Below are 24270 nucleotides of genomic sequence, written 5' to 3'. Positions count from 1 at the left end.
TCTATCATGCAACCATTGGCCTTCTCAACTGTCCTCTTCCATCACCGGCTCCTTAGCAACGGTTGCCGCCTCGTTCCAGTTGTGCGATTCCTCAGCAGCGTGTTCTGCTTTGCACACAGTTGCCTGTTTATAACAGCTGGTGCTTGGCAAAACATTACATTTCACAAAAGGGTGGGATATAATGCAGTTGCAACAAAAGAATAAGGAGACTGTTGTTTGTGATGATATTATACTCTCAGATTTTTTTCTCTAGAACAAATATTGAAGGCAGGTTGAAAGATTAATAATGAGACAGGGAATGCATCATCAAATTTCTTGCTTCATTTGGTTCTAATTGTCCATTTGAAATATATATATATTAGAATGCATTAGTAGGTGTGTTTTTAAGTTTGCTTTATTTGCTATGTATAAATATTATTATGTTGCCTTGAATGTCTATTTTGATATGAGTGGAGGAATATAAATGTGAAAAGTTTATTTACACATTAAAAAATATAACATATTCAGAAAATTAGCATGATCTTACTGAAAGTGGTTAAAAGTGTCTTGTATAAAAATAATATGAAATTGCAAGGCTGCAGTCAAGGATTTTTGTTGTTTTTGTTTTTATCTTTCACTTAGTGATTAGTTTGATTGAAGCTGGACATTTAGGTTCATGAAACAGAGTGCATGTTTGTAATATGCCTGTTCACTCTGAACTCACACTTATGAAATCTATGCTTGGGCACATTTCTAGAATGTAGGCAAAGTTATTGATGTTTACCCTTCTCACACACAAAGGAGAGGTAAAGGTAAAGGTAAAGGTACCCCTGCCTGTACGGGCCAGTCTTGACAGACTGTAGGGTTGTGCGCTCATCTCACTCTAGAGGCCGGGAGCCAGCGCTGTCCGCAGACACTTCTGGGTCACGTGGCCAGCGTGACGACGCTGCTCCGGCGAACCAGCACCAGAGCAGCACACGGAAACGCCGTTTACCTTCCCGCTATAAAGCAGTACCTATTTATCTACTTGCACTTAAGGGTGCTTTCGAACTGCTAGGTGGGCAGGAGCTGGGACCGAACGACGGGAGCTCACCCCGCTGCGGGGATTCGAACCGCCGACCATGCGATCGGCAAGTCCTAGGCGCTGAGGTTTTACCCACAGTGCCACCCGCGTCCCCAAAGGAGAGGTACTTGTGCCTTAAGAGGTGGGGTTTTTGCCTTCCTTCTTCTCAGGCCTCTTCAAGCCACTGTGTGGACAGATACCATGGAGTATTGCAGTTATTGAGGTCACTGGCAACTATGTCACAGCCACTAAATGTCAGATAGGAGACCAGATGGATCTAGTCGAGAAAACTATCAAAGGGGGAGGAACCTGGTAGAGAAAATAAGAAGAGACAATGGCTGCAGCAGTGGTTCAGTTCAGAATGACCATTTTGCAGACATGGAGCAATCTATCCCATGTTCTCTCCTCTCTGGATAAATTATCCTGCTATCAGCATTATGAACAGTGTAGACTATCGTCTTGGGACAAACTTGATATGGTGCAGTAGACCAATTCATCCTAGACAGATTATTCAAAGTGCCGATATCATGATAGTAGAAATTATTCAGATGTCCAGGAGAATAAGCCCTCTGGTGGAGATTGTAGTTAATTGAACAGCAAAATTGTTGTTGCTCCTTACGTTTAGTCAGAATTTCCTTTCTTGTAACTTGAATCCATTGATTCGGGACTTATCCTCCAGAGCAGGAGAAAACAAGCTTGCTCCATCTGCGATATGACAGCCCTTTAGATATTTGAGGATGGCTATCATATCTCCTCTCAGTCTCCTCTTTAACTGGCTATATTGCTTTGATATATTCCAATAATCTTGTCACAGTGGATGATCTAGAGAAGAACCTTGCCTATAATTTGTATAATGTAATTCCAACCCCCACCTGTGGAGCCAAAAATGAAAGCCTATACAGGTAGAGAGATAACAGAGACTGAACTGAGGAAGAAGATTTGAAGATGTTTGTTTAATATTTGTAGGCTGGTAGATCTTTTGTGAATATAGTTCACTGGAGAGATCCCCTCTGCTATCATGTTGGTTTTTCAAATTACTTGAGCAATTTTCTATTTTTAATGCAGTTCCATTAGTTAAGGTTCTGTTTGGCGTCTGCTGCTTTGAAAGTTATCAGCTGGATGATTGCCTGAGGGAGCAGAACAGTCTTCACTGCTTTTTGTATACACATCTGTAAATTACACTGAGCTATGGGTTACAACTCAGTTGCTTTGGACTGGTACTATAAATAAGTCAAAGGACAGCTTACCTATCAGGATCCAGCTGACTATAGTAGAAAATCATTTTTCATGTATGGAGAAAACTTATTTGTGTCAACAGTTAACTTTATGTATGAATATTTTTCTCCCCATTGTGCAATGGGAACATATAGTGGCTAACAGAATCAAGCATGATAGCAAAACAGTAGATGCAGGATATGATACGACAGTCCTGGAGGAGAAAGACCAACTTCTAAGTAAGTCTTATACATGCTTAGCATGCTCCCATGTAAAATGGGACACTGTTGAAAATCAACTTTAAGGAGGTAATGCACATTTAACCATAGCCTTTATTTTGACAAGGTATTAACTCCACCCTTTAAAACATTTATATCATTAGGATAATATTGGGGTGAGGAATTTTTGAATCTGATGGGTGGTGGTTGAACCTTTTAGATAAACCACCATGTGCAGTCCCTTCTACAACATGCACAAGATCAGTGGGTATAAGAAAATCTACTGCATCCTGCTGCTAAAATTATGTGTGCACATGGTGCTTACTCCAGCCAACAGAATCTCAAGCACATAGAAGGCACATAGTCCTGATATCACCTGGTGGGGATTTGGTACTGACAGCACTGTGGGAAACTTAAATATTTCCAAGGTAAATTATTAACTGTGCTGCTGAAGGACCACATATTTTGACAGAGAACAAATATACAAGAAAATATGAAATAACATATCCATTAGTCATGCAAATATTACTGTGCAGTTTAAACCTTATTTTATAGATTAAAAACAAATTACTTGGTATCTTGTATTCTTTGCAATTTATTGGTTGTGAACTGTCAGTTGTTAGGCTTTATATTAATAAGCCCTTTTCTGTGTCTGTCTTTGCAGAGAGGGACATAGAACTGGCATTAAAAGGACGGCTTCTGGAAGAATTTCCAGAGAGCAAAGTATCTTTGCCACAATTGGATAGTTCTTCTTACCTTCATGCAAATTCACACAGACTTGCTTGTAAGTAATGATTAGTATACGTGTTGGGATATGGGCTTGATGAGTGAGTAAAATATGGGGTCCTGATTTAGGTAGAGAACAATAGAGTATTAAGACCAGTCAACACACAACCTGCCAGACAAGTGTAGATTAAAGCATTTTATTATTTAGCAAGAAAAATTTGACAAACATCCTCCTCATACTACCAAAGCGTAAACATTTAAAAGGAGAAGACATTTTTACAACTCTGGAGGTGGAACCTCTCAGTCAGAAGAGCTTAAGACATACATTTCATAGTTTCAAAGCTTCTCTAGACCTTGGCTTGATGATGCCAAACTTTTAGTTTTCAAGTTTGGATCTCACCTCAACCAATCAGATTCTGCTGATGGTGCAGAACTGGCTAACCTCTCCTATTTTTATGTCTTAGTCTGCTTGTTAAGACCCTTGCCTCCATCTGATTACTTAACATACCATATTTCATATCCTGTCCAGAAAAATATAACAAACACTTCTAACTTCACTAGATCAATTTGAAATTCATCCTTCCCCCTTTCCAGAAGCATTTAATCACCAGACAAGCTGAATCTTTCAATACCATTCACAAATTTGGTAAATGTAAAAGCCTAAAAGCAGTTAGCAAAGATTACCCACCTGCAGTTTTGTATAGTGGATATGCAGGAAAAAATAAATGTTTTTAGAATGTTCTTTTAATTAAGTAAACAATTTGTTTTGTTTCAGTGGAGGCTGCAATGCAAGAAATATTAGAGTTTAACAAGAATTTACTTCCAAGCCATAGAACAAATCTGCAACAAGCATTGCATCTTGCAAGTTATCAGTTACAACAAAAACAGCTACAACAACATCAAGCCAATGCGCTTGGTAAGGAATGGGTTAATTGTGTACAAATATGGCATTCAGACTCTTTGTTACATTTCCAGTTACCCTGTGAGTATGCTGTTATCATGAATTATTTGATTATTTTAATCAAATTTCTATGCAAATATTTTAAATTACTTACATCTTTTTTCAAAAAAACCCCACTTTAAAGTAACTTTTTTTCTGATTATTTGAACTGGTGTCTTCCTGAATACACCCTTGCATCTCCTTGCAATGTGATTTTTAAAATTTCTAAGTTATTTTTTAAAACAGAGATGAAAAAGTCTTGATTTCTCACTGTATTTTATTCCTCCCATCTCCATTTAAATATTGTCCTATGTCTTAGAACGCTTTACTTTAAAAGACCACCCAGTGCATTCATAATCATGATGATACCTCCCTCTAGATCAGTAAGCTTTTCATGGGAAGGGGTGGGGGGTACCCTGTTCTCCAGACTGAATCTGCCTAGTGCGCAGTAGAGTCTTTTCAAGCTCCCAAGAGCTTGATTTTTCTGAGCTTCTTATCCCTCACCAGCCCAACACATCCTTAACAGGGATGAGAGGCCATTTACATAGGGAAGGGAGGGGCAACTGTTGATCCACAGCTTGAGTGAAAGCTTTGTATTTTCATGGCTTGGGGCAGATACATGGATTGGGCTGTGTGTGACAGCATAGTTACAGAAAGACAAACTGTGGCAAGATTCTCAGGCCTACTGCAGCCTTCTCAAGTACTGCTACCATAATAAAGACAAGACACAGCAACACTGAATAGAAGGGCTGTTTCAGTGTTCGTCCAATTCACTCCTATCCATATAGGGAAGGCAAGGGCCAGGGCCAGAGAGACACCATCTCCCCAAGAAACAAGTTCTAGGATGGCACACTTTCTAGCATTCACGGAAAGAGCAAAAACCTGCAATGAGATGAGCCAGAGGTGCAGATCTTTGGGGCACTAAACTCATGTGAATAACAAGTGGGGGACACGGGACACAATTTCATTCTGCCAACACTACTTCCTTTTTAGTTTATGGGGTGTCGTATCCAATGGAATGGGTGTTCACCCTGTCGTGAGAAACTAGACAGGAGCAAAGACTTGTGGCAAGTAGGCTGGACTCCCTCAGTTTTTCCTCCTGTCTAGACACAGACACTACATTCCTCCTGGCTTTCCTGACTCAGCTAAGTTTTTTACCAATTTCTGAACCCCCTTTTTTTCTTTAGGTTTTCCTTATCGTCATTTTTGTTTTACAGTTCTTTGTCCGCATGTTGTGGTTTCTTTCACACAAAAAACTTTCTGTTGCTCTGTACGTTTGGTTGTTCTGCTTATTTGGCACCCTTCTTTTATTCCTTAGTTCTTTACTTACATTACTTATAGATAAATTTTCCAGAACGGTTGCCCTTGCCGTGGCGCCAATGGTCATTCAGGCATGGCAGCCCTCTTTCGGTGCACTCTATTTCTTTCCCTCAGCAGCCTCAATGGCTGCCGCCATTTATCTCAGGTCGTAACTGTATTTATTTATTTCGTTGGGGTGTGTGTGTGTGTGGTTGTGTCCTACTTGTGTGACTGGTAGTGTGGCGTTTGCGTTCTCCTGCCCTGATTTAAAAATGGCTTGGCCACCTCCTCCTGGTTTGCTTTTTTTTACACCGGCAATGGAGTGAGTGTTCCTATTATGTCCCTGCCTGACTGCTTCTATTTGCCTTTGATATTGAGCCCTGACTGCCTCCTGGTTCACTTTGGAGGCGACAGAGTGCCTGCCCCTCATCCTTATCCTCCTGGTTGGCAGCTGTGACAAGGAGAGTGTGTGTAGCTGCTGTTTTCCTCCACTCTCAGTCCACGGTGTGGCAAACAGTGTGTGGTTTGGCATAAGGCTTTTGCCTGCCTCTTTTCTCCTGATCCATGGAGTGCAAACCTTTGGGGCTGATTTTCTATAATCTTCCTCTTAACGATAAGAACAACAAACATTATCTTCCCAAAACAGGAGATGTAGAACACCATTGCTGTTCATTACTGTAGCTGGACACCTGAAATGCTAACCAGAATATATGGCTAGATGTCACACATTTTTTTTTCCATTTAAAAAAGCTATTATTTTTTACTTTCTTAGGCTTGCTTTTCATTAGAATTATTGGATTGTTCTGTCTCTCATACAAACTGTTTTGTGTTTTAATTTTCAGTTGAGAAGTTCAGAAATATGCCATTATTTCCCCCACCACCACCTGGGACAGCTAGGTTCCAGGACTATACTATACCTGTTCAAAAATCAGGTAACCTATAAAGTTGGCTGTATAAAAAAAATATTCCTAATTTGGGGGGGGGGGGGAGTGTATCTCATTCATACTGTAGGTTGCATTTGTTCTAGTAAAAACTATGTTTGATAGTAATGTTCCAAGGGAAAGGCATGTTCAAGGTGTTATACAAACAATTACAACAGAATTTAATTCATAAAATCTCTGAACAAAATCCTAGCATTCGTAGCTAAAAATATACTCCTTAAGTGTCAAAAGTCAGGGTAAAGTAGTGGATCATGGCATGCTGTACAATTAAGGTACCAGACACACCTCTGTGGGGACGGAGTCCCGCAATTTGTGGACCACCACAGAGAATGCCTTCTCCTGGGTAAGCACCTCATGAGGGTTTGTAGGGAAAGAAGCGGTCTTTCAACTACTATTTGGGGCCTGAGTCATTTAGGGCTTTAAACACCAATGTGAGCACTTTAAATCAACCCAGGAAACAAGCTGGTTCACAGTGCAGCTGTTTTAATACATGGGCTATACGAGATCTAAATGAAACCAGTCAGTAATTTTGCTGCTACATTTTAGACCACTTAAAGTTTCCAAGTCATATTCAAGGGCAACCTCATGTAGAATGCTTTGCAATAATCCAATCTGCAAGTTACCGTGTTAGCCAATTGCCCTGTTAAATTTCTTGTCCCATCTGCCTCAGAAACAAATAAGGGAGGAAAATCATTTGACTCGATAAAGAAGATTCTCTTTGCTTTCGATAAGTGCTTCCCAGCTTTTTTTTGGCCATGCCCCACCTAAGCATCTCTAAAATCCTGATTCCCACCCCACCCCGTGACACATACCGGTAATTCTTATTATTCCAAAAGTATACTCCTATTCACATGGAGGAAGCCTAAAAGGCCATTAGCTTGGTCTAAACAAGCTTCAAAATTGCCCCCCTGTGAGGCGTGTGCGCCACTTTGGGAACCACAGCTTTAGATTTATTAGGGAATGGCAGGCTGTATCTCTGTAGTCTACTTTATACATTTATGCATTCATAGTCTCTCTCACCCTGTAGTCACCAAAAAACGTAAAGTATTGTTATATAAACTTTTTCCATAAAAGTGATTATAATTATTTTTGATCAGTTACAAAGACATTCCTGTATTCAAAACAACAATGTATTTTAAGTCAAACACAGTATTATATTATGTTTTTATATATTTCCTATGCAGGATGGGAAACAAACCAGTTACCACAAAAAGACTACTTCCAAAAGCTTGCATTATTAAAACGAAGGATTTTGGGGCCAGAGATGAAAGGTAACGAATCTCAGTGGAAAAGGGTTCTATATTCACTTTGGATTTAAGAGGGCAGGTTATCTTTTAAAATTCCTACAAAATGTCAGGGGAGGAGAAAATGTCTTTGTGTGGGTTGGCAGAATGGAAACCTCATCCCACTGAAAGGCAAGGAATTTATGGCTGCTGCAATTTCTATACCACACTTTGCAGGACAGTTTACAATATAAAAACACCAAAATACATAACATAGTAAGAAACAGAAACAATACCTCCACCTACTTTAAAAGGCCATAGAGTGTTTAGTTAGCTAAAGGCTGTGCAAAATGAAGGTTCCTCAGATGATGATCCTGTTAGATTTGTAAGTCAGTTGGCCCATAACCTGTTAGACTTAGACCACCTCACACTCCTGCCAAACTGCTGCTGAATCTACTACACATACATATATTCCTTAGAGAAAGGGAGGGTGGATGAGGCATGCTTTAGGCTTGGACTGTCTCTAACCACCCACTTGCAGCTGATGCCATATCTAAATAAAATCCAGACATGGGGGATGGGCTGCTCAATACATGGCCCAAGCACATTTTTCTCCTAATTACACAAACTGATTGCAGGATCTAGGCCAGTTCATATGGGGAGAGGTGATCCTTGAGGTATTGCAGTCCTGAGCCATTTAATACTTTATAGGTCAAAACCAGCATTTTGAATTTAGAAACTAATGGGTAGCCAGTGCAGTCAGGCCAGGATTGGCGCTATATACTCAACCTGCCTTTCCCTGGTGAGCAACCTGGCCACTGAATTCTGCACCAGCTGAAGTTTCTCCTCTGTCTTCAGAGGCGGCCCCATATATAACACATTGCAATAATCTAACCTAGATGTTACCAGAACATAAATGACAAGTGGCGCTGCATTGGCAACATATGAAAATATTAGTTTTCATGTTATGGCAAGTCAATTTAATACTATAAAAACTAACCCTTTCAAGTATACAGATAAAATTAATAAATATCAGGTAGACTTTCAAATGGTATGATAAAGTAATGTGGATTTTATTTTGTTTTGTTTTACTAGGGGGAGGTCCTTCATCAGTCACTCAGGGAGATGTTCAAGATCAAGTAGAGGTAAGTAACTATAGCTTACCCTAGAAAAATTAACATTTGTGAGATTAAGCCGGAGGACATTCCTTGGTAGGGATGACTCTTCCTATTGGGTCCTAAGAGTCTTTTCATCTTCTCTCCAAGAGGAGGAGTCCTTCCCATCAGACTGACCCTGCCTGCAGTCAATGAATCTGAAACTGATGAAACACAGATATTTTAGAGTTACAGTGGTGCCTCGCAAGACGAAAATAATCCATTCCGCAAGTCTCTTCGTCTAGCGGTTTTTTCGTCTTGCGAAGCAACCCTATTAGCGGATTAGCGCTATTAGCGGTTTAGCGGCTATTAAAGGCTTAGCGGCTTAGCGGCTAAAAGGCTATTAGCGGCTTAGCGGCTTAGAAAAAAGGGGGGGAAGCGAAAAAAAAACCACAAGACTTGCAAGACGTTTTCGTCTTGCGAAGCAAGCCCATAGGGAAAATCGTCTTGCGAAGCAGCTCAAAAACGGAAAACCCTTTCGTCTAGCGGGTTTTCCGTCTTGCGAGGCATTCGTCTTGCAGGGCACCACTGTATCCTGTTAACAAAGCATTCAGTTCACAACTGCAGCAGAGCATTCAGTTCACAACTGCAGCAGGCAACAGATAGCAAAATGAGATTTGCATATAGTAATCTAAAATGTAATCTTAAATATAGGTGGATTAACTCAGTTGTAAGTACCCTGAATAATTGTGTTTCATTTTTTAGGACCCAATTGTTATTTCTGGAAAAGGATGCAACCCCTACAGAAAAGAAACCACCTTCCCAGTCATAAAGCAAAGTTCAAAACATAAATGACCTTATTATTGTGTTTTTAGAGACTGAGTCAGTGATGCAGCCATCTTATAAAATTCATCTTTGCTGAACTGTGAAAAGGAAACATGAAAACCTATGCTGTTGTATGAATTTGTTTTGAGAACTTAATTGTACTAGAACAGCAGTTAAAATATATGATACCTGAACCACCAATGCTCTAATAGTAGTAATTTTTTAAAATTGTTTAGCAGATCATAACTAGGTTATTTGTGACCAAAGCTACGTACATTTTTATCTGGCTATGGTACAACCAACCCCATAATCAGATGTTTGAAACCAACCAGATCCTTTGCCCTAGAATTGATCACAAAACACAACTAGATGTTAGAAGTCATATGACACCAACAGGGAGTGAGTATTGTGGTAATTCATGTTAGCTAAAGTACAGAAATTTGCACTATACACATGGTTAGGTAGCCTAGTTATCAATCAGTTTCAAGTATGCTAAGTAGTAGTCTTGGTTCTTTGGATATGGGGGATAGCATCAGCAATATTGGATTTTATGTTCCTGAAAAATAAAGGTAGCTTCTCCTCCACCCCATAACAGTGGTGGGAAACCTCTGGTGCATAGGCCTAATTAGGTCTGCCAGACCATTTTGTGCATACTACACCCAACTTTCCCTGGCTTGACATCAACTATGGTGTCAGATGTGATAAAGTTCAAGGTACAGTTAAAAGGAAAAATCAGGACTACACTCTTAAGTATGCTCCCAGTTTTTCCTTTATATCAAATAGCTATGCTTGACTGCCTGGCATTTGAATGCTCAGTTTCAACTCAGTGATTATTTCTACCTTCAACACTCACAAAGATCATCTACAATTCAAATATATCAGGCTACTTGGTCAGCCTTTTCCAGTTGGCGCACCGACAGTCACTTACCAGTACATACAGTGACAGTGCCTGACTTGCTCACCTTGCTGCAAAGCGAACTACATAGATGTCTCAAACCAAACATTTTAAAGAGACAGGCCTCTGGCACATCCTCTGTTTTAACTTCCACGGGCCACCCACCACTTTGGTCTCACCCCCTTGTGAAATGTTTCTAAAGGGAGTTATTCTTCAATGTCCTTCAGTGGCTAATCATTTCCCCTCCTGCCTGCAGGAGTTTCCCTTCAAACCACTATAACAAGTCTCCCTCAAAGTTATGTATTTTAAAGTTCTTTCTCTTATGGCAGTTAGCTCGGCTCAAAGATTTTCTGACCTGGGAGCCTTATCTGTAGCTAAACATATGAGCACATTTCATAAAGATAGGGCAGTTCTGAGGATGGACCCATCACTTTTGTCTAAGGTTTGTCAAAGCTGCATGTTCAGCAGGAGGTGAACTTCTGCCCAAATCCTAGGCATCCGTTAGAAAAGGCTTGGCTCTCATTAGATGTTCACAGAACAGTGAATGTATACCGTACATAAACAGAACAAAGGGCGTTAAGTCCACTGAATCCCAGTTCAAATCCTTTCACCCTTCCACAATGGGTAAAAAGTGTCTGCAGCCACTCTCTCTAGAGATGGATCAGGGCATACATTGATATGGCCTATGAGTTGCTTAAGCCTCCCAGATCAACAAATCTGGCAGCGCATTCCACAAGATCAGTGGCAACAGTGGCCGCCTTTTCTTCTAATGTCTCTTAAGTAGAAATCATTAGAGCAGCAACTGGTCTGTTCCTAGCACTATTATGAGGCACTATAAGATGGGCATGTTTGCTTCAGCAGAGACCACCTTTGGTCCTGCATCAGGTCCTGCCTCATTACTTCTGTTGCAGCTGGGACCCACCCTAATTGGGAAAGCCATGGTATGTCCCAACCCAGTGATTGCACGATGACCGACTAGTATGAGTGGTACTCGCCTGAAGAGTAGATTTGTGAGGTCATCACTGGGGCCTCTCACTAATATGGGCTGCAACTGAAATTCTTCCTATATAGCACAATGTTATGGTTATTATATCTTGAGTTAAGCTATGGTTGATATTATTGATATTGTTGGGAAGTGTGCTTTTTTCCTTGTTTTTTCCTTACTTGTAATGTGAGAGTCTGATGACGGTACAAGCTTGGCAAGTCTGCAAACTGGGAGCCCACCCACTTCCCAGAGCTGCTCATTCCTGCCTTCGACACCAGAGGGAGTCATAGCCCAACACAGTGAACGCATGGTGACCTCACAAATCTACTCATGTGAGTACCAATCATACATTTTCTTTCACTGTGCTTAGAATGCACTCCTGACTTTTCTTTTAAAATTGTTTTATGCTATTATGATTGGTATTTTTATTATTCTTACTGTTGTTATTAATTTTTTTTAACCACCCCTCATCTGAAGAGCACAGGGGAGTTCACTACATAATTATGAACTGCTTTGGGACCCAAGAGCCCACAGATATGCTATTTATTCAGAATAAATAAATACTTGCCCCAAAGCAAGTCCAAGTTCTATAGTGATTACTCCCAGCATTAATTCTGCAGCATTAATTCACCAAACAAGTAAATATGGCTTCAATCTTAAGCCCCATCTGGGAGTAGCAGGGCTGAGTAGGGCGTACTCAGAGTAACCAGGATGAAAGGTGGAGGCAGAGACAGATTTTCCTGTAGCAGCTCTAGGCCATCACAGGACAGAGGCCCAGAATGGGTTCACTGCCAGTAGCCAGACTAGTTTAGGAACCAGCAGGTCCCTGAGTGGTCCATTTCCACCCCCACCCCCAAAACACCCTGCTACAGGGCTTTACTGGCTAATAGAGCACTAGTGGTAGGTTCCACTTGCCCTGCCTTTGGCAGGTGCAGTGAGGACCTCTGGATTCACATCCCATGTCACACACCCCAGCATGGTGGATCAGGGCATAGGATTGCACTTCAAATGTCAGTTTCCTGCAGCAGTTGGAAAGAAGTATGGCGTAGCAGTTTCCAGCAGCTCGAGTCTTCTTTGGTAGGAGATAACCACATTCAAACCTTGCTCAGCCATTTAGCTTCCTCTCAGCCAATAGCTACTTTGTAAGTGAGTGTGAGGTTAACCTCTTTCTGAGCTAATTTTAAGTGTTAGAAGAAAAGGAAACCACATAGAAAATTATTAACAGTTTAAATGCAATATGTTACTCAGAAGTTGTGGGTGATGGGGAGGAAACCAGTAGAAAGTCCCTGTAAGAGTATGTTTGAACACAGCTGGTTCAAACTGCAGTTAATTACATTGGACTGAAAACATCAAATCCAGGCTTGTGATGTGAATGTCTTAACCCACATGTGTGTCTACCACTCATGTATTTCCTCGACATACAGCTCCGAGAGGGGTAGGACCCTTTGCATGGTAACACTACATGTGTATGTTAAAAATGTGTGTGGCTTTAATTCTTATGCTAAATAACTTGCACACCAGGAATTAGAAAAAGATTGGTTTATTACACTGAACTAAAGAGACTGTGTGTTTGGATGCTGCTTCAGAAATCAATATGACTATTCCTTTGGGGTTTAAGTACAGTTTGTCTCCCACTATGTTCTATGAAGGGACGCGGGTGCCGCTGTGGGTTAAACCAGAGCCTAGGACTTGCCAATCAGAAGGTCGGCGGTTTGAATCCCTGTGATGGGGTGAGCTCCCATTGCTTGGTCCCAGCTCCTGCCAACCTAGCAGTTTGAAAGCACGTCAAAGTGCAAGTAGATAAATAGGTACCGCTCCAGCAGGAAGGTAAACGGCGTTTCCGTGCACTGCTCTGGTTCGTCAGAAGCGGCTTAGTCACGCTGGCCACATGATCCGGAAACTGTATGCCAGCTCCCTTGGCCAATAAAGCGAGATGAGTGCTGGAACCCTAGAGTCGGTCATGACTCGACCAAATGGTATGGGGTCCCTTTACCTTTACGTTCTATGAAGAGGACTTCCCGAGTGAGGTAATAATGTAACACTCAAGTGTTTTGTACCATTGTTTACTTATTCCTGCTAGTTTGATATGACCTTAATTTTGGGGGAAACTCAACTTTATCTCTACAGTTCCTGAAAGCAATCTTCATTGTCTATTTGAAGTCTGCTTCCTGCGAGGAGGAGGTTGTTTACCAATCCTTGTATTGCCAGGTAGATCTAGGTCTCTGATATTTTCTACAACTCTTAGGGGTCAGGCTGTTAGCTGGTCACTCAGAGGTCACCTTTGAGATAAGAGCTTGTACTAGGGTCACCGCTAGTAACAAGTCTAGACTGGGCCCCATTGTTACACAAGAAACTCTTGCCACAGAAGATACTGCAAGAGTGAAATTTGGTATCACTTTTCCAGGACACAACAATGCACATAGACACCATGGGGCTATAGTTATGTCAAAAATGTTATGTCAAAAAACATTGCATTTACTTGGAAGTAATCCCTGTGAAAATTAATGGGAGTCATTTCCAAAGGGTGATGCAGCCTCTAAGCATGTTCATTCAGAAGCTTCTGAGATTAACCTTTTCAATGCATGTACTGCCAGGGTTGTAGGCAGCCATTAATACCCTCCCCTTCTGTAGCCAGTTTTGGCATGTCCAACCTTGAGGGCACCTTCACTCAAAGAACCATTGGGCTTGTAAGTTATTTTTCTATTGAGTGCAGAGATGCTCTCCAGGCCTCACTATGATTGCTTGACAAGTTTCTGATTTGATCTGATTAGGGCCATTGATAAATTGCCTCATATGTCCAGAGTACTCAAAGCTGTGTTTTTTTGTCCCACTTCTTGTCATTCTTATGTTGATTGTGGGTGGCTGCATATTAGTCATGTAAACAGGTGGAGGGTGTGTGCCTGGTTGAGAGCAAAATGCCCTAATCCAGCTGCAATCCTGCCTTCAAGCTTAGAGAAATCTCACCTGAGAACATATTCACTCCAAGTAAAATACCCTTTACAGGTAAGCCCAATTTTTCTCTCTCTAGTGTTAAATGAAGATTAGATTATTGTTACTGTATAACTAAAACCAGAATGCTTCTCCTCAACATTTTGATTGTAGTATTTATTTGCAATACTTTATCTTTTTAGAGATTCTTAGGTCCAGTTAGTATGTTTAGAATTAAATTTCAAAGCTGCTTCTCAACAAAAACTTTTGTATTATGTACATAGTAATAGGGCTGATCTATTTTGTGTTCAGGTAAGTTATTTGTAGTAGATATCTCAAATTGTTTTTACCTCAATCCGACAGGTTTCTTCAAGGGGTACTAAGTTACAAAGCGCAGAAAGGAAATTCAGGTGTGATGTTTTAAAAGATTTTTTATTTAATAAATAACTTCCATGATAGCACTGTAAAAAGTGAACATTTGTTAAAATAAAAGGCACTTAAAATAAGAATGTGGATAGTATAGAACACATGACAGAATGGGCAGCGGCAAATATACATGGCACATCAAACAATGTTATCTCAGAACTGAAAGTCATGTTACATGACAATTGTGCAGTCTTAGCTACAATATGAAGGTAAATTTACAGCCAAGACTGCAAAAAAGTTGTTTTTACAACAATCATCTTACACAAAATGAAATCAAATACATTAAAGAAAAAGGTGACAAAGCACCAGGCTTTAACCTAAGCAAAAACATTAGAAAAACCACCACCACCGATGAATTAAGGCCCTTATGCATTCAGAAGATGTATTGGCAGACTTTTTTTCTGTACCAAAGTCAGGATTTGAGTTTACAAAGTAAAATTCTTTTTCGGTCACCATGCAGCAATGTTATAAAAAAAGAATGGCACAATATTAAAGCTATTATTCTGAATCTATTTTTTCTTCCTATTTCTTATACATCACCCCTGACAGTTTAAAATGCATCTGTACATATTAAATTGTCTTTTACATCATGATTTCTGTCTCATTAAACTTACTGCATCAAGTAAGGTTAAATCTTGCGAAAAGTCCATTATTCACAAGCTAAAGTTAATTTTGTAATTTACAAAGAATTATTTGGCTTGCATTTTAACTGTGCAAACCAAAGCCCTGATGTGCCTATAAAGAAAAAGAAAAACTGGTCTAATATTAATACTTAATGGCTAGGCAGAACCCTTATACTGGTTACTTTAGCCATTTCACTCCAGATACAGGTCAGAAAGGCACCATGTGACCTTAGTTAAGGAGGCTATGCAGTGTCAAGTTTTCTTATCAATCTCCTGGCACTATTTGCAATAAGGAAAAAAAACTTCAAAAAATAAAAACATACTGTACAGTTTCAAAACCTGCATAGAAAACAAACCTATACGTAATGTATTGAATTAGTAAATTCATTGCGATATTGCTCTAAAGCTTTGTTACCGTGACTACAAAACTGCTACATTGCATACAGTGTTGTGGAGTTAGAAAGCAGTTGTAGAATTAGAAAGCAGTTTTCATTTCCCCTCATATTTAGGATTCACCACGGTTGTCACTGCACTCTTGTAGATAGGATTCTCGCCCTAGAAGAAAAAGAATTATTAATATCACAAATGACAAAAGAAATCTTACTGTAAAAGTATTTGAAGCAGCTCATTTACTGGAAGCAATTCCACACACCGTCAAACCAATCCAGAAATCCATGTGCATGTTTGACCCTCAACTCTTGCAAAGGATTACTGGATTGCAACAGGCAAGTACATAAAAAAATAGCTAAAGATCATCTAGCAGCTTTAGCTTTTATGAAGCATCATGCCTTGTATACTTTTTTAAAGAATATGTAAGAGGGTTAACACATATGGATGGCAAATCGATAGAAACCTACACCTGCTACTGTAGTGAAAGCTATGAAGGCTTTAGGCACATGCTTTTTAAGGACAGGTGCTTTAAGCATTTCATATCTTTCCTCTACAAAAAAGGTACATGGGATTGTTCCTGGAAAATGGGTTGCATTTGTACCAATGCAAAACAAAATGGTGGTGTCAGGATACTCAAACTGATTGCAACCTTATTATTCACAGAGCCTTAAGAGAATGGCCAAACAGAGACTATGATAATTTGACATACAGAAACCTGTAGCTAATAAAGGCCAATATTTGTCATAATTTTCATTTATAACAAGAATTGTTCATACATTTTATTCTATGAGACACACAAAAACATAGCTCAATTGTGACCATAGCCATTCACATCTTTAGTTACTCAAGGACAGAGCTATTGAAGTGAGTGAACTGGGGGGGCTTACCACTGGCAACCCCTGTGCTACGGATGTTTCCACACCATTAGAAAGCCTATTATAAGCAGCTTTGAATTGAATTCATAATTTCTGCATGTCTTGGTGTGCCTGCCAAATGGTCCTTTATATAAGCATGCAACACATCCATACACATGCATGCTCTGGAATTATTGTTTATGCAGTATGCAGAATGTTTTAAACTTGGTGGAGAGAGAGGGGGCACATGAAAAAAAAACAAGAGTAAAACTATTATGTGCTTCCAATGTAGCAGTTTATATGCCACACTTAACTTTACCAAAGCTTAGTGCAAAACCATAAGTGTGTGAACTTCCGGAGAGGACATGATGGGCAAAGCAGGCCAACAAGCAACCTAACTAAACATTCCATTTGCAAGGACAAGATAGAGGCAATTCTGTTGTCTGCCTGCTTTGCTGCCTCAAAAGGGACCTCAAAAAGGCAAAGCAAGAACTCATGGCCATTTTGAGAGCTCTTGTATCAACAATTTATGCCTCTTAACTAGCATTTTTTTCCTGTGAAGTGAAAATATGCAAGAGGAAGGAAAGACTGTCCAAGGAAAATTAGCAGGAATTTGATAGCAGAGCATTCAGAAATATCTTAGCTGGTTTCCTGAGAGCTATTATGCCTCTGGTACCCACTTGTGCAGATACTGGAAGAGTGGCAAACAGCATACGGGTGGAAATACATGACAAAGCTAGCACAGCCTCATGATGGCTTCATATTACAAAGGAAAAGAGAGAGAGAGATCAAAAGCACCACTTCTACAGTCTCGTGTGAAGAGGGGACTACAAGGTCCTCTAGTGGAGAGATCCGTGGTGCTACATGACAAGACTGAAGTACTCTACAGTATGGGTTCCCCTTTGCATATACTTGGAAGCCTCTAACTTCTCTTTCACGGCTTTCTAGGCAAAATTCACTTCCTGTAAAAATTGACCTTCCTTTACTAAGCTGGAAGGATGGCTGAAAGATTTCTACTTCTTTATAAAGTGAGTTAGAAGCTGAGGAGTCACAAGTTTTAAGTGTGAGATTACCAACAGAAAAAGTAGGGGGAAAGGAAAAGGAAGATGTTGTATAAGTCAAAGCCAACAGCAGGATCACTCAACATGATATTTAACTTTAAAATCCAGCTAAAACTGGGCAAATTTAGTCTTTATGGAGCTGCATTCAATGAACTTTTACTCCGAGTGGGCCCAAGTTAGTCAGGGCCATTAATTTCAATGGGTATACTCTTGAGCAGAATTTAGATGAGTACAATCCATGGATTTTAATGAAAATGCATTAAGCAGGGTGGTTAACTAAGTCCTAATACTTCTTGTATTTGACTATAATATGCCCATATGTCAATTTGGCCAGCTCCAGAGGGCACTAATCCTGGTCATTTGGCCCATCCCAAAGCCCTCAATAGTACTGCTATTCTCAATTTTCAAGGGAACAGAGGCCTGCAGGCAGTGCAAGAGAATTCTATTTACCTGCCCCACTTTTTTCAGTGCACCTTGCCTGAGAGCCACCAACATCCTGGAGCTGGCACTGCACATATGCTGAGGCAAGTTGTTCAGATCTAACTAAGAAGGGGACAGGGCCCTAAAGCGCAACCCTAACTATAGTTTGGTCATTATTTCCCCTCATTTAAGCTCCACTGCATAATTCATAAAAAAGCAGCTGGCAAGATTGGTAAGAGTGATTAGTTAATGGCACATACAGCAGACTTTGAAGAAAGTGACATGCACAGAGAAAGAAATGGAAAGGAAAATACGAACGGAAACTTAGAGACCAGCTTTACGTCCATAGTTTGGATTCTTGAAATTATTAATAGGACTCTTGTATATAGGATTTTCTTGCTGAAGGTAGAAAAATGGTCAATGTGGAATGCAGAATTTCAGTGTACCAGTTTCCAAATAAGGTTTTCAACAATTCTTTCAAATATGACATTTCAATAATATATAGTATTTTGCTGTTTTCTGTACCAACTATATACAGTGGTACCTCAAGTTACAAATGCCTCAGCTTACAAACTCTGCTAACCCGGAAGAGTTACCTCAAGTTGAGAACTTTGCCCCAGGATGAGAACGGAAATTGTGTGCCGGTGGTGAGGTGGCAGCAAGAGACCCCATTAGCGAAAGCACGCCTCTAGTTAAGAACAGTTTCAGGTTAAGAACGGACCTCCAGAATGAATTAAGTTTGTAACTAGAGGTACCACTGTATACACAAGGTATTGACTCTTAACAGAAACTGTATAGCTCAATTACATTGTAGCTAAGACCCAGGGAATACTTGTGAATATCAAGAGTAACTTAATGTGACCATTGTTAGTTCAAATGCTTGGTCTCCATCTAAAATTCCTGGGTGGCACAATGAAAGCTTCAAAGCCAGCCACGAGATGATACATCTATCTGTCAAAGTTATCCAGTCCAAAGACCACTAGTTTTTATTGCAAAGTTTAGGTAGAAGATCTAGAGAAACACTAAGCCAGGCTGTCTGGGCTTTATTCTAGAGCAGTGGTTCCCAATTAGCTAAGTACTGCAGACCTCCCGTTTTTCAAAAGCCAAGCCATGGACCCCGTAATTTTGATTTCTCTATGGTAATTTTTGTTATGTGAATTGTGCTGTGGACCCCTTGGGTGGATTACACGGACAACTAACTGGGAACCACTGTCCTAGAGGGATGGATGTCTAAAATATACAAAATAACATTTGCTGTATTCTCCAGCTGTTGTGTATAGCTATCACTCACCGTATCCCACTTTGCATTCATCTTTTCCTTCTCAAATTTTGCAAATTCCCTCCTGTCATGAATGATCATAAGTAGCTTCCAAATCAGCAATAAAGCAAGACCAATAAGAACAATTCCAGCAACCACACCAGCAACGATGGGAATGATATCGGGACCTGTCGGGCATTCTGGGGAGAAAAGCAATCGAAGCACAGTCAAGCATGATGTAAATCAACAATGTGGAAACAGGAAATAGATGTCTGGCCAAAACAAATTCTGAATTCCTGCTGCCTTTAAGAGTTTAATTTTTACAGATAGAACAGTTTTTAAATTAATTTATCTAGAAACGTAAAGCTTAATACTATGTATTTTGATAGTAATAAAATAAATAAATGTATGATAATATATTGTTAAGCACTTTCTTATTTTTGCTTTGTTTTACTTTACCTTTTCTCCACCCTTTTCACTTTATTTCCCTGCTGAAAGCCAACAATATCCATGTGGGAAACAAAACATACCTGGGGTCTTTACCACGTGGACAATGGCATTGTTGTTTGAATCAACTGAGTAGGTGAAATAGAACCAGCAGTCATCAATATCCTTCTCTTTGCAATGAGACTGTGCTTTATATTGTCCAGGCTGTGGCAACTTCTCTCTATGGTCTACTGGTATCAAGCTAAAATGTGAACACTCTTCTTCACAGGTGTCCTTCTTTCCTCCTCTGTTAAAAGCTTTGCACTGCACACAGTCCCTAATGCAAGTCAGATACAAGATACATCAGTATAAAATTAGTGTGGCAGTTTTGTGTTCTTCCTGCATGCTAAAGTTAAACAGAGGTTGAGTTCCAGTCCTCTTTAATTTTCAAACACAGCTGAAATGGAACTGCAGACACATTTCCCTACCACTGCATTGGCTGCATCTTCCTTTTTCTTTTCAATACAGCCTCTTTGATCCATTAAGAGAGCATCCAGAAGCCTGCTTAGCAGGGCCTACATCACACTGCACTCAGTGGAATAAGAGAGAAAGGGAGGTGGACAAGGATCATCCCTGAGCCTGCTCCAGCTGGACTTTCCCCACAGAACCATCTTCCATCATGCAGCCTACTGAAATAATTTCAGGAGAGGCAGGCGAACAGGAAAATATCAGTGCCTGCTCCAACTGGACTGTCACCTCCCCCACATCCTGGGTTTTCTGCCACCAAGTAAGTACTATATGGAAAGGATCCTGATGAACTATTATATTTTAATGCTGTTGTGATTTTATTAATATATTTTCATGTTATTTCCAAGCCAACTTGGAAGAAGGAGGACTGCATCCTGAAAGGCAGCATATTAAAAAAGAAAGGAAGAAATTTAGCATATTTAAAATGAGTTGCTAATACATTCTAGTAATAGGTATTCAGCAACTGAACTACAATGCTGTGAAATAATTGGGTGCACTCAAGTGCAGTTTTTGCACAGATATAAAAAGGTAAAGGTACCGCTGCCCGTACGGGCCAGTCGTGTCCGACTCTAGGGTTGTGCGCTCATCTCACTTAAGAGGCCGGGAGCCAGCGCTGTCCGAAGACACTTCCGGGTCACGTGGCCAGCGTGACGAAGCCGCTTCTGGCGAACCAGAGCAGTGCATGGAAACGCCGTTTACCTTCCCGCCAGAGCAGTACCTATTTATCTACTTGCACTTTGACTGCTTTCGAACTGCTAGGTTGGCAAAAGCAGGGACCGAGCAACGGGAGCTCACCTGGTCATGGGGATTCGAACCGCCAACCTTCTGATCCCCAAGGCCTAGGCTCTGTGGTTTAACCCACAGCGCCACCCCCATCCCCTTAAGATATACTAGTTGGCGTTACATGGTATCTGCAAGTGCAGGTACTATTTATTTTTTAAACTGAAAACTTACACACTTCAGTATACCCAAGAAAAAAAAACCAAGGCAGTTTACAATAAGAAAACCAGTATAATAAAACACTAATTACCAATAATTTTTGCTCCATCTTAAGAATTTTTTGTTTGAGGGGGGGAGGGAGAGAGAGGGGGAGAGAGAGAGAGAGAGAGAGAGAGCAAAGCAAAAACATGGGCCACAAGAAACAGTTCCTTGTACAAAGGGGAACACAAAAAATTCCCCTGGAGCAATTTTCAAATATCCCAGCAGGAAGTTATTTTATTATTTAAAAATCCAAAAGCCTTACTTGTGCTCTGCACAAACTCCAGGGCAGGTTGGGCACAATTCACATGTTGGCCCCGTAAATTTGGGATCTGTGCAGTTACAGACTCCACACTTGCAGATTCCTCTGCCATTACAGATTTGCCCATTTCCAGCTACACATGGGGTGGTATCCATGTAACAATCACAAGCAGAGCCTGTATAATTTTCTGCACATTCACACTCACGACATTTACATTCACCATGTCCTGCAATAAAAAGATAGGTATTTAGTTTCTATAAAGCACATGAAATTGAACACCAACAATTGCCATAACAATTGCCCACAAAAAAGGGCCAAAGGAAGTACAGTGGTGCCTCGCAAGACGAAATTAATCCGTTCTGCGAGTCTCTTCGTCTTGCGGTTTTTTCGTCTTGCGAAGCACGGCTATTAGCGGCTTAGCAGCTATTAACGGCTTAGCGGATTTAAGAAAAAGGAAACAAACTCGCAAGAACTCGCAAGACGTTTCGTCTTGCGAAACAAGCCCATAGGGAAATTTGTCTTGCGGAACGACTCAAAAAACAGAAAACCCTTTCATCTAGCGAATTTTTCGTCTTGCGAGGCATTCGTCTTGCGGGGCACCACTGTACACACTGTAGATAGAGGAGCTGCACCTGAACAACTTGGCCTGGGTAAGATAGGATCAGATCTGGTAGCTGAACTCTAGGCCACATAACCCCTGCCTTTTACTTGATGTCTCTTGTAAATTTATAAATTAAAGTCTTGTGAAGGCATACAATAAGGGCTACAGTGAATGATTCTCTTCAGAAAAAGCCCCTCTCCTTTTACTAATAGTATTACTGTGTACTGTATTGCACAGCAGAGTATCGCAAGCCAAGAAGATCTCCTCCCAAATGTTAGGCTCTCACGCTTAGAAATAAGTACAGAACTGCATCCAAACATTCCCCTTCCTCCAGAGGAACTTCTGAATCCTCACAGTTTTAAAAGGGTCAGTTCATTACCTCCACAAATCAAGCCATCAGATCGATCACAGTTGAAGTTATCACATTCGCAAAACCGGCCAGAGTAGATCTCATTTGCATTCTCTCTCTTCCTGCACACACACTGTCCACAAATACATTCTCCATTGTTACTACATATTTCTGAACTGTTTGCTGGTCTACAGGTGCCTGACATATCTTCACTGTTTACTTCATCCATGCTGCATTCACAGAGCTTTCCAATACGTCCTGGTTTACACCTAAAAGAGAAAATGGTTCTCATCACTAAACTGTTAACTAAAATCAATGCAAAACTTTCTTTTCCCTTATATACATATTGAGAAGGGGGTGGGATGAGATACTGGTGCATAGCTACAGGAAACAGTCTCTTTCATGAGAGCATGATTCATCCTAGAGGCAGACGTTCTGAAACTCAAGAGCAGCAGTTTGGGGAAGCTGCTGAATGACTCTTCTACTAAGTTCATTAATATAGCAGCTGCTACTAATTGCTGTAAAAATAATATAAATGAACACCCATAAAGTACCTAGCATTTTCAAAACGCTATTTTCTAAGTTAAAACAGGAAAGGTAGTCCATGCCCAGCAGGCTGAATATACAGGATACAAGAGGAAAAAGAACTGGGAGCAGAGGAGGAAGTGAGCATTGTAGCACAGTCCTTTCTCGCAGGGAGGAGAAAGGAAGCTCCTCGCAACCATTTCTTCTCTGCCTGATAGGTGGGGGCCATGTTCCTCTTCTCCCTGACATGATCATCATTGGGGTGTGTGGGTGTGTTGTAGCCTCCCTGTCACCCTCAGATCTCTACTTAGTGGCAGAGGCCACAGAATGCTCCCCTTCAGTTTTACCAGTCTGTTTTCAGTGCCTCTCTCTCTCAATGTTTTTGAGGGCCCAAAGGCAGGAAAGTTCACTTTAAAAAACAAAAACAAAACAGTGTGGTCAAAATTACTTTTGGAAATACATGGGAATTTAAAGATCCTGGTAGAAATAAGCAGCCGGTGTTCATGGGGGAAATGAAGGCATGATATGACTGAAGGTACCTGAAGGCCCAGCATTAAAATACAAATTTCATGCTTGCTTAAGGAGCTGACTTGGGTTCCCTTCCCTTTAGTCATACATTTTTTCCTATATGAGGAGAAAGGACACACAACTTCTCTTTGTGTAAGGATTATGTGGCACAGGAAGGAAAGAGGTTAAGAAAGAAACAAGGACAGGAAATGGTCCATGCTAAGCAAACAATGAAGTAGCGGGGGATAGTGAGAGAAAAATGAAATAATGATTACATTGACCTGCCAAGCAAGGGGAAATGGGTGAAGACGCAGTGCAGAAATAGCAGGAGATGGGAAAATGAGAAGGAAAATGAGAAACGTGCTAGGAATTGGGGAAAACCTGAGGTTTGGAGAGAGGCAGGTGGTGGATAGAAATGATGAATGAAAAAAATGAGTGAAGGGCCATTTAAAGTAGGAGGAAAAGGGGAGTGGCAGAGAATAGGGACTCTTGTGAGTTCTCCAAAGCATCTATTTTCAGTGTCGAGACTCAACCCAGAAGCATGTGTGGAATACATGGAGGTTCTCCTGAGCTGGTGGACAGCACATTCCCTTCAGCGCTGATTCCACCCAAGAAGAATCAAGGAAAGGTCTTCCAACTAAATTTGTGTCTAGTCTGGGATATTTTTTGGGGCCATTTACAGTCAAGGGATATTTTATTTCCTAGCAGATTTATCTGAGGGAGAGAAAAAA

General features: G+C 40.6%; 2 protein-coding genes across 11 annotated transcripts in view; one reads left to right on the top strand and one right to left on the bottom strand.

Moving 5' to 3' along the window:
• Positions 1-24270, top strand: part of CCDC7 (coiled-coil domain containing 7) — a 164459-nt gene that overhangs the window by 138849 nt on the left and 1340 nt on the right. For 4 of the 9 annotated variants that reach the window (XM_077936783.1, XM_077936782.1, XM_077936781.1 and 1 more), the window contains 8 exons: positions 2413-2496; positions 3140-3259; positions 3977-4117; positions 6283-6372; positions 7566-7652; positions 8700-8749; positions 9464-11735; positions 14277-15576. In XM_077936783.1, the coding sequence (XP_077792909.1) occupies positions 2413-2496; positions 3140-3259; positions 3977-4117; positions 6283-6372; positions 7566-7652; positions 8700-8749; positions 9464-9553 (662 nt within the window). In that variant the 3' untranslated portion in view covers positions 9554-11735; positions 14277-15576. Of the gene's footprint in view, positions 1-2412; positions 2497-3139; positions 3260-3976; positions 4118-6282; positions 6373-7565; positions 7653-8699; positions 8750-9463; positions 11736-14276; positions 15577-20317; positions 21285-24270 lie in introns of those variants that run through there. The other 5 variants (XM_077936779.1, XM_077936777.1, XM_077936778.1 and 2 more) reach the window with 5 other exon arrangements.
• Positions 14745-24270, bottom strand: part of ITGB1 (integrin subunit beta 1) — a 32905-nt gene continuing 23379 nt past the window's right edge. Inside the window, exons 12-17 of one of the 2 annotated variants that reach the window (XM_077936784.1) lie at positions 22538-22776; positions 21561-21783; positions 19894-20126; positions 19397-19563; positions 18424-18504; positions 14745-15935 (exon numbers count right to left, since the gene is read on the bottom strand). In XM_077936784.1, coding sequence (XP_077792910.1) covers positions 18430-18504; positions 19397-19563; positions 19894-20126; positions 21561-21783; positions 22538-22776 — 937 coding nt within the window. In that variant the 3' untranslated portion in view covers positions 14745-15935; positions 18424-18429. The remainder of the gene's footprint in view (positions 15936-18423; positions 18505-19396; positions 19564-19893; positions 20127-21560; positions 21784-22537; positions 22777-24270) is intronic. The other variant, XM_077936785.1, reaches the window with a different exon arrangement.

The sequence above is a fragment of the Podarcis muralis genome, chromosome 12 (genome assembly GCF_964188315.1).
Source record: "Podarcis muralis chromosome 12, rPodMur119.hap1.1, whole genome shotgun sequence".
In the NCBI taxonomy this organism is placed as follows: domain Eukaryota; kingdom Metazoa; phylum Chordata; class Lepidosauria; order Squamata; family Lacertidae; genus Podarcis; species Podarcis muralis.
This window is presented reverse-complemented; position numbering and strand designations above follow the sequence as displayed.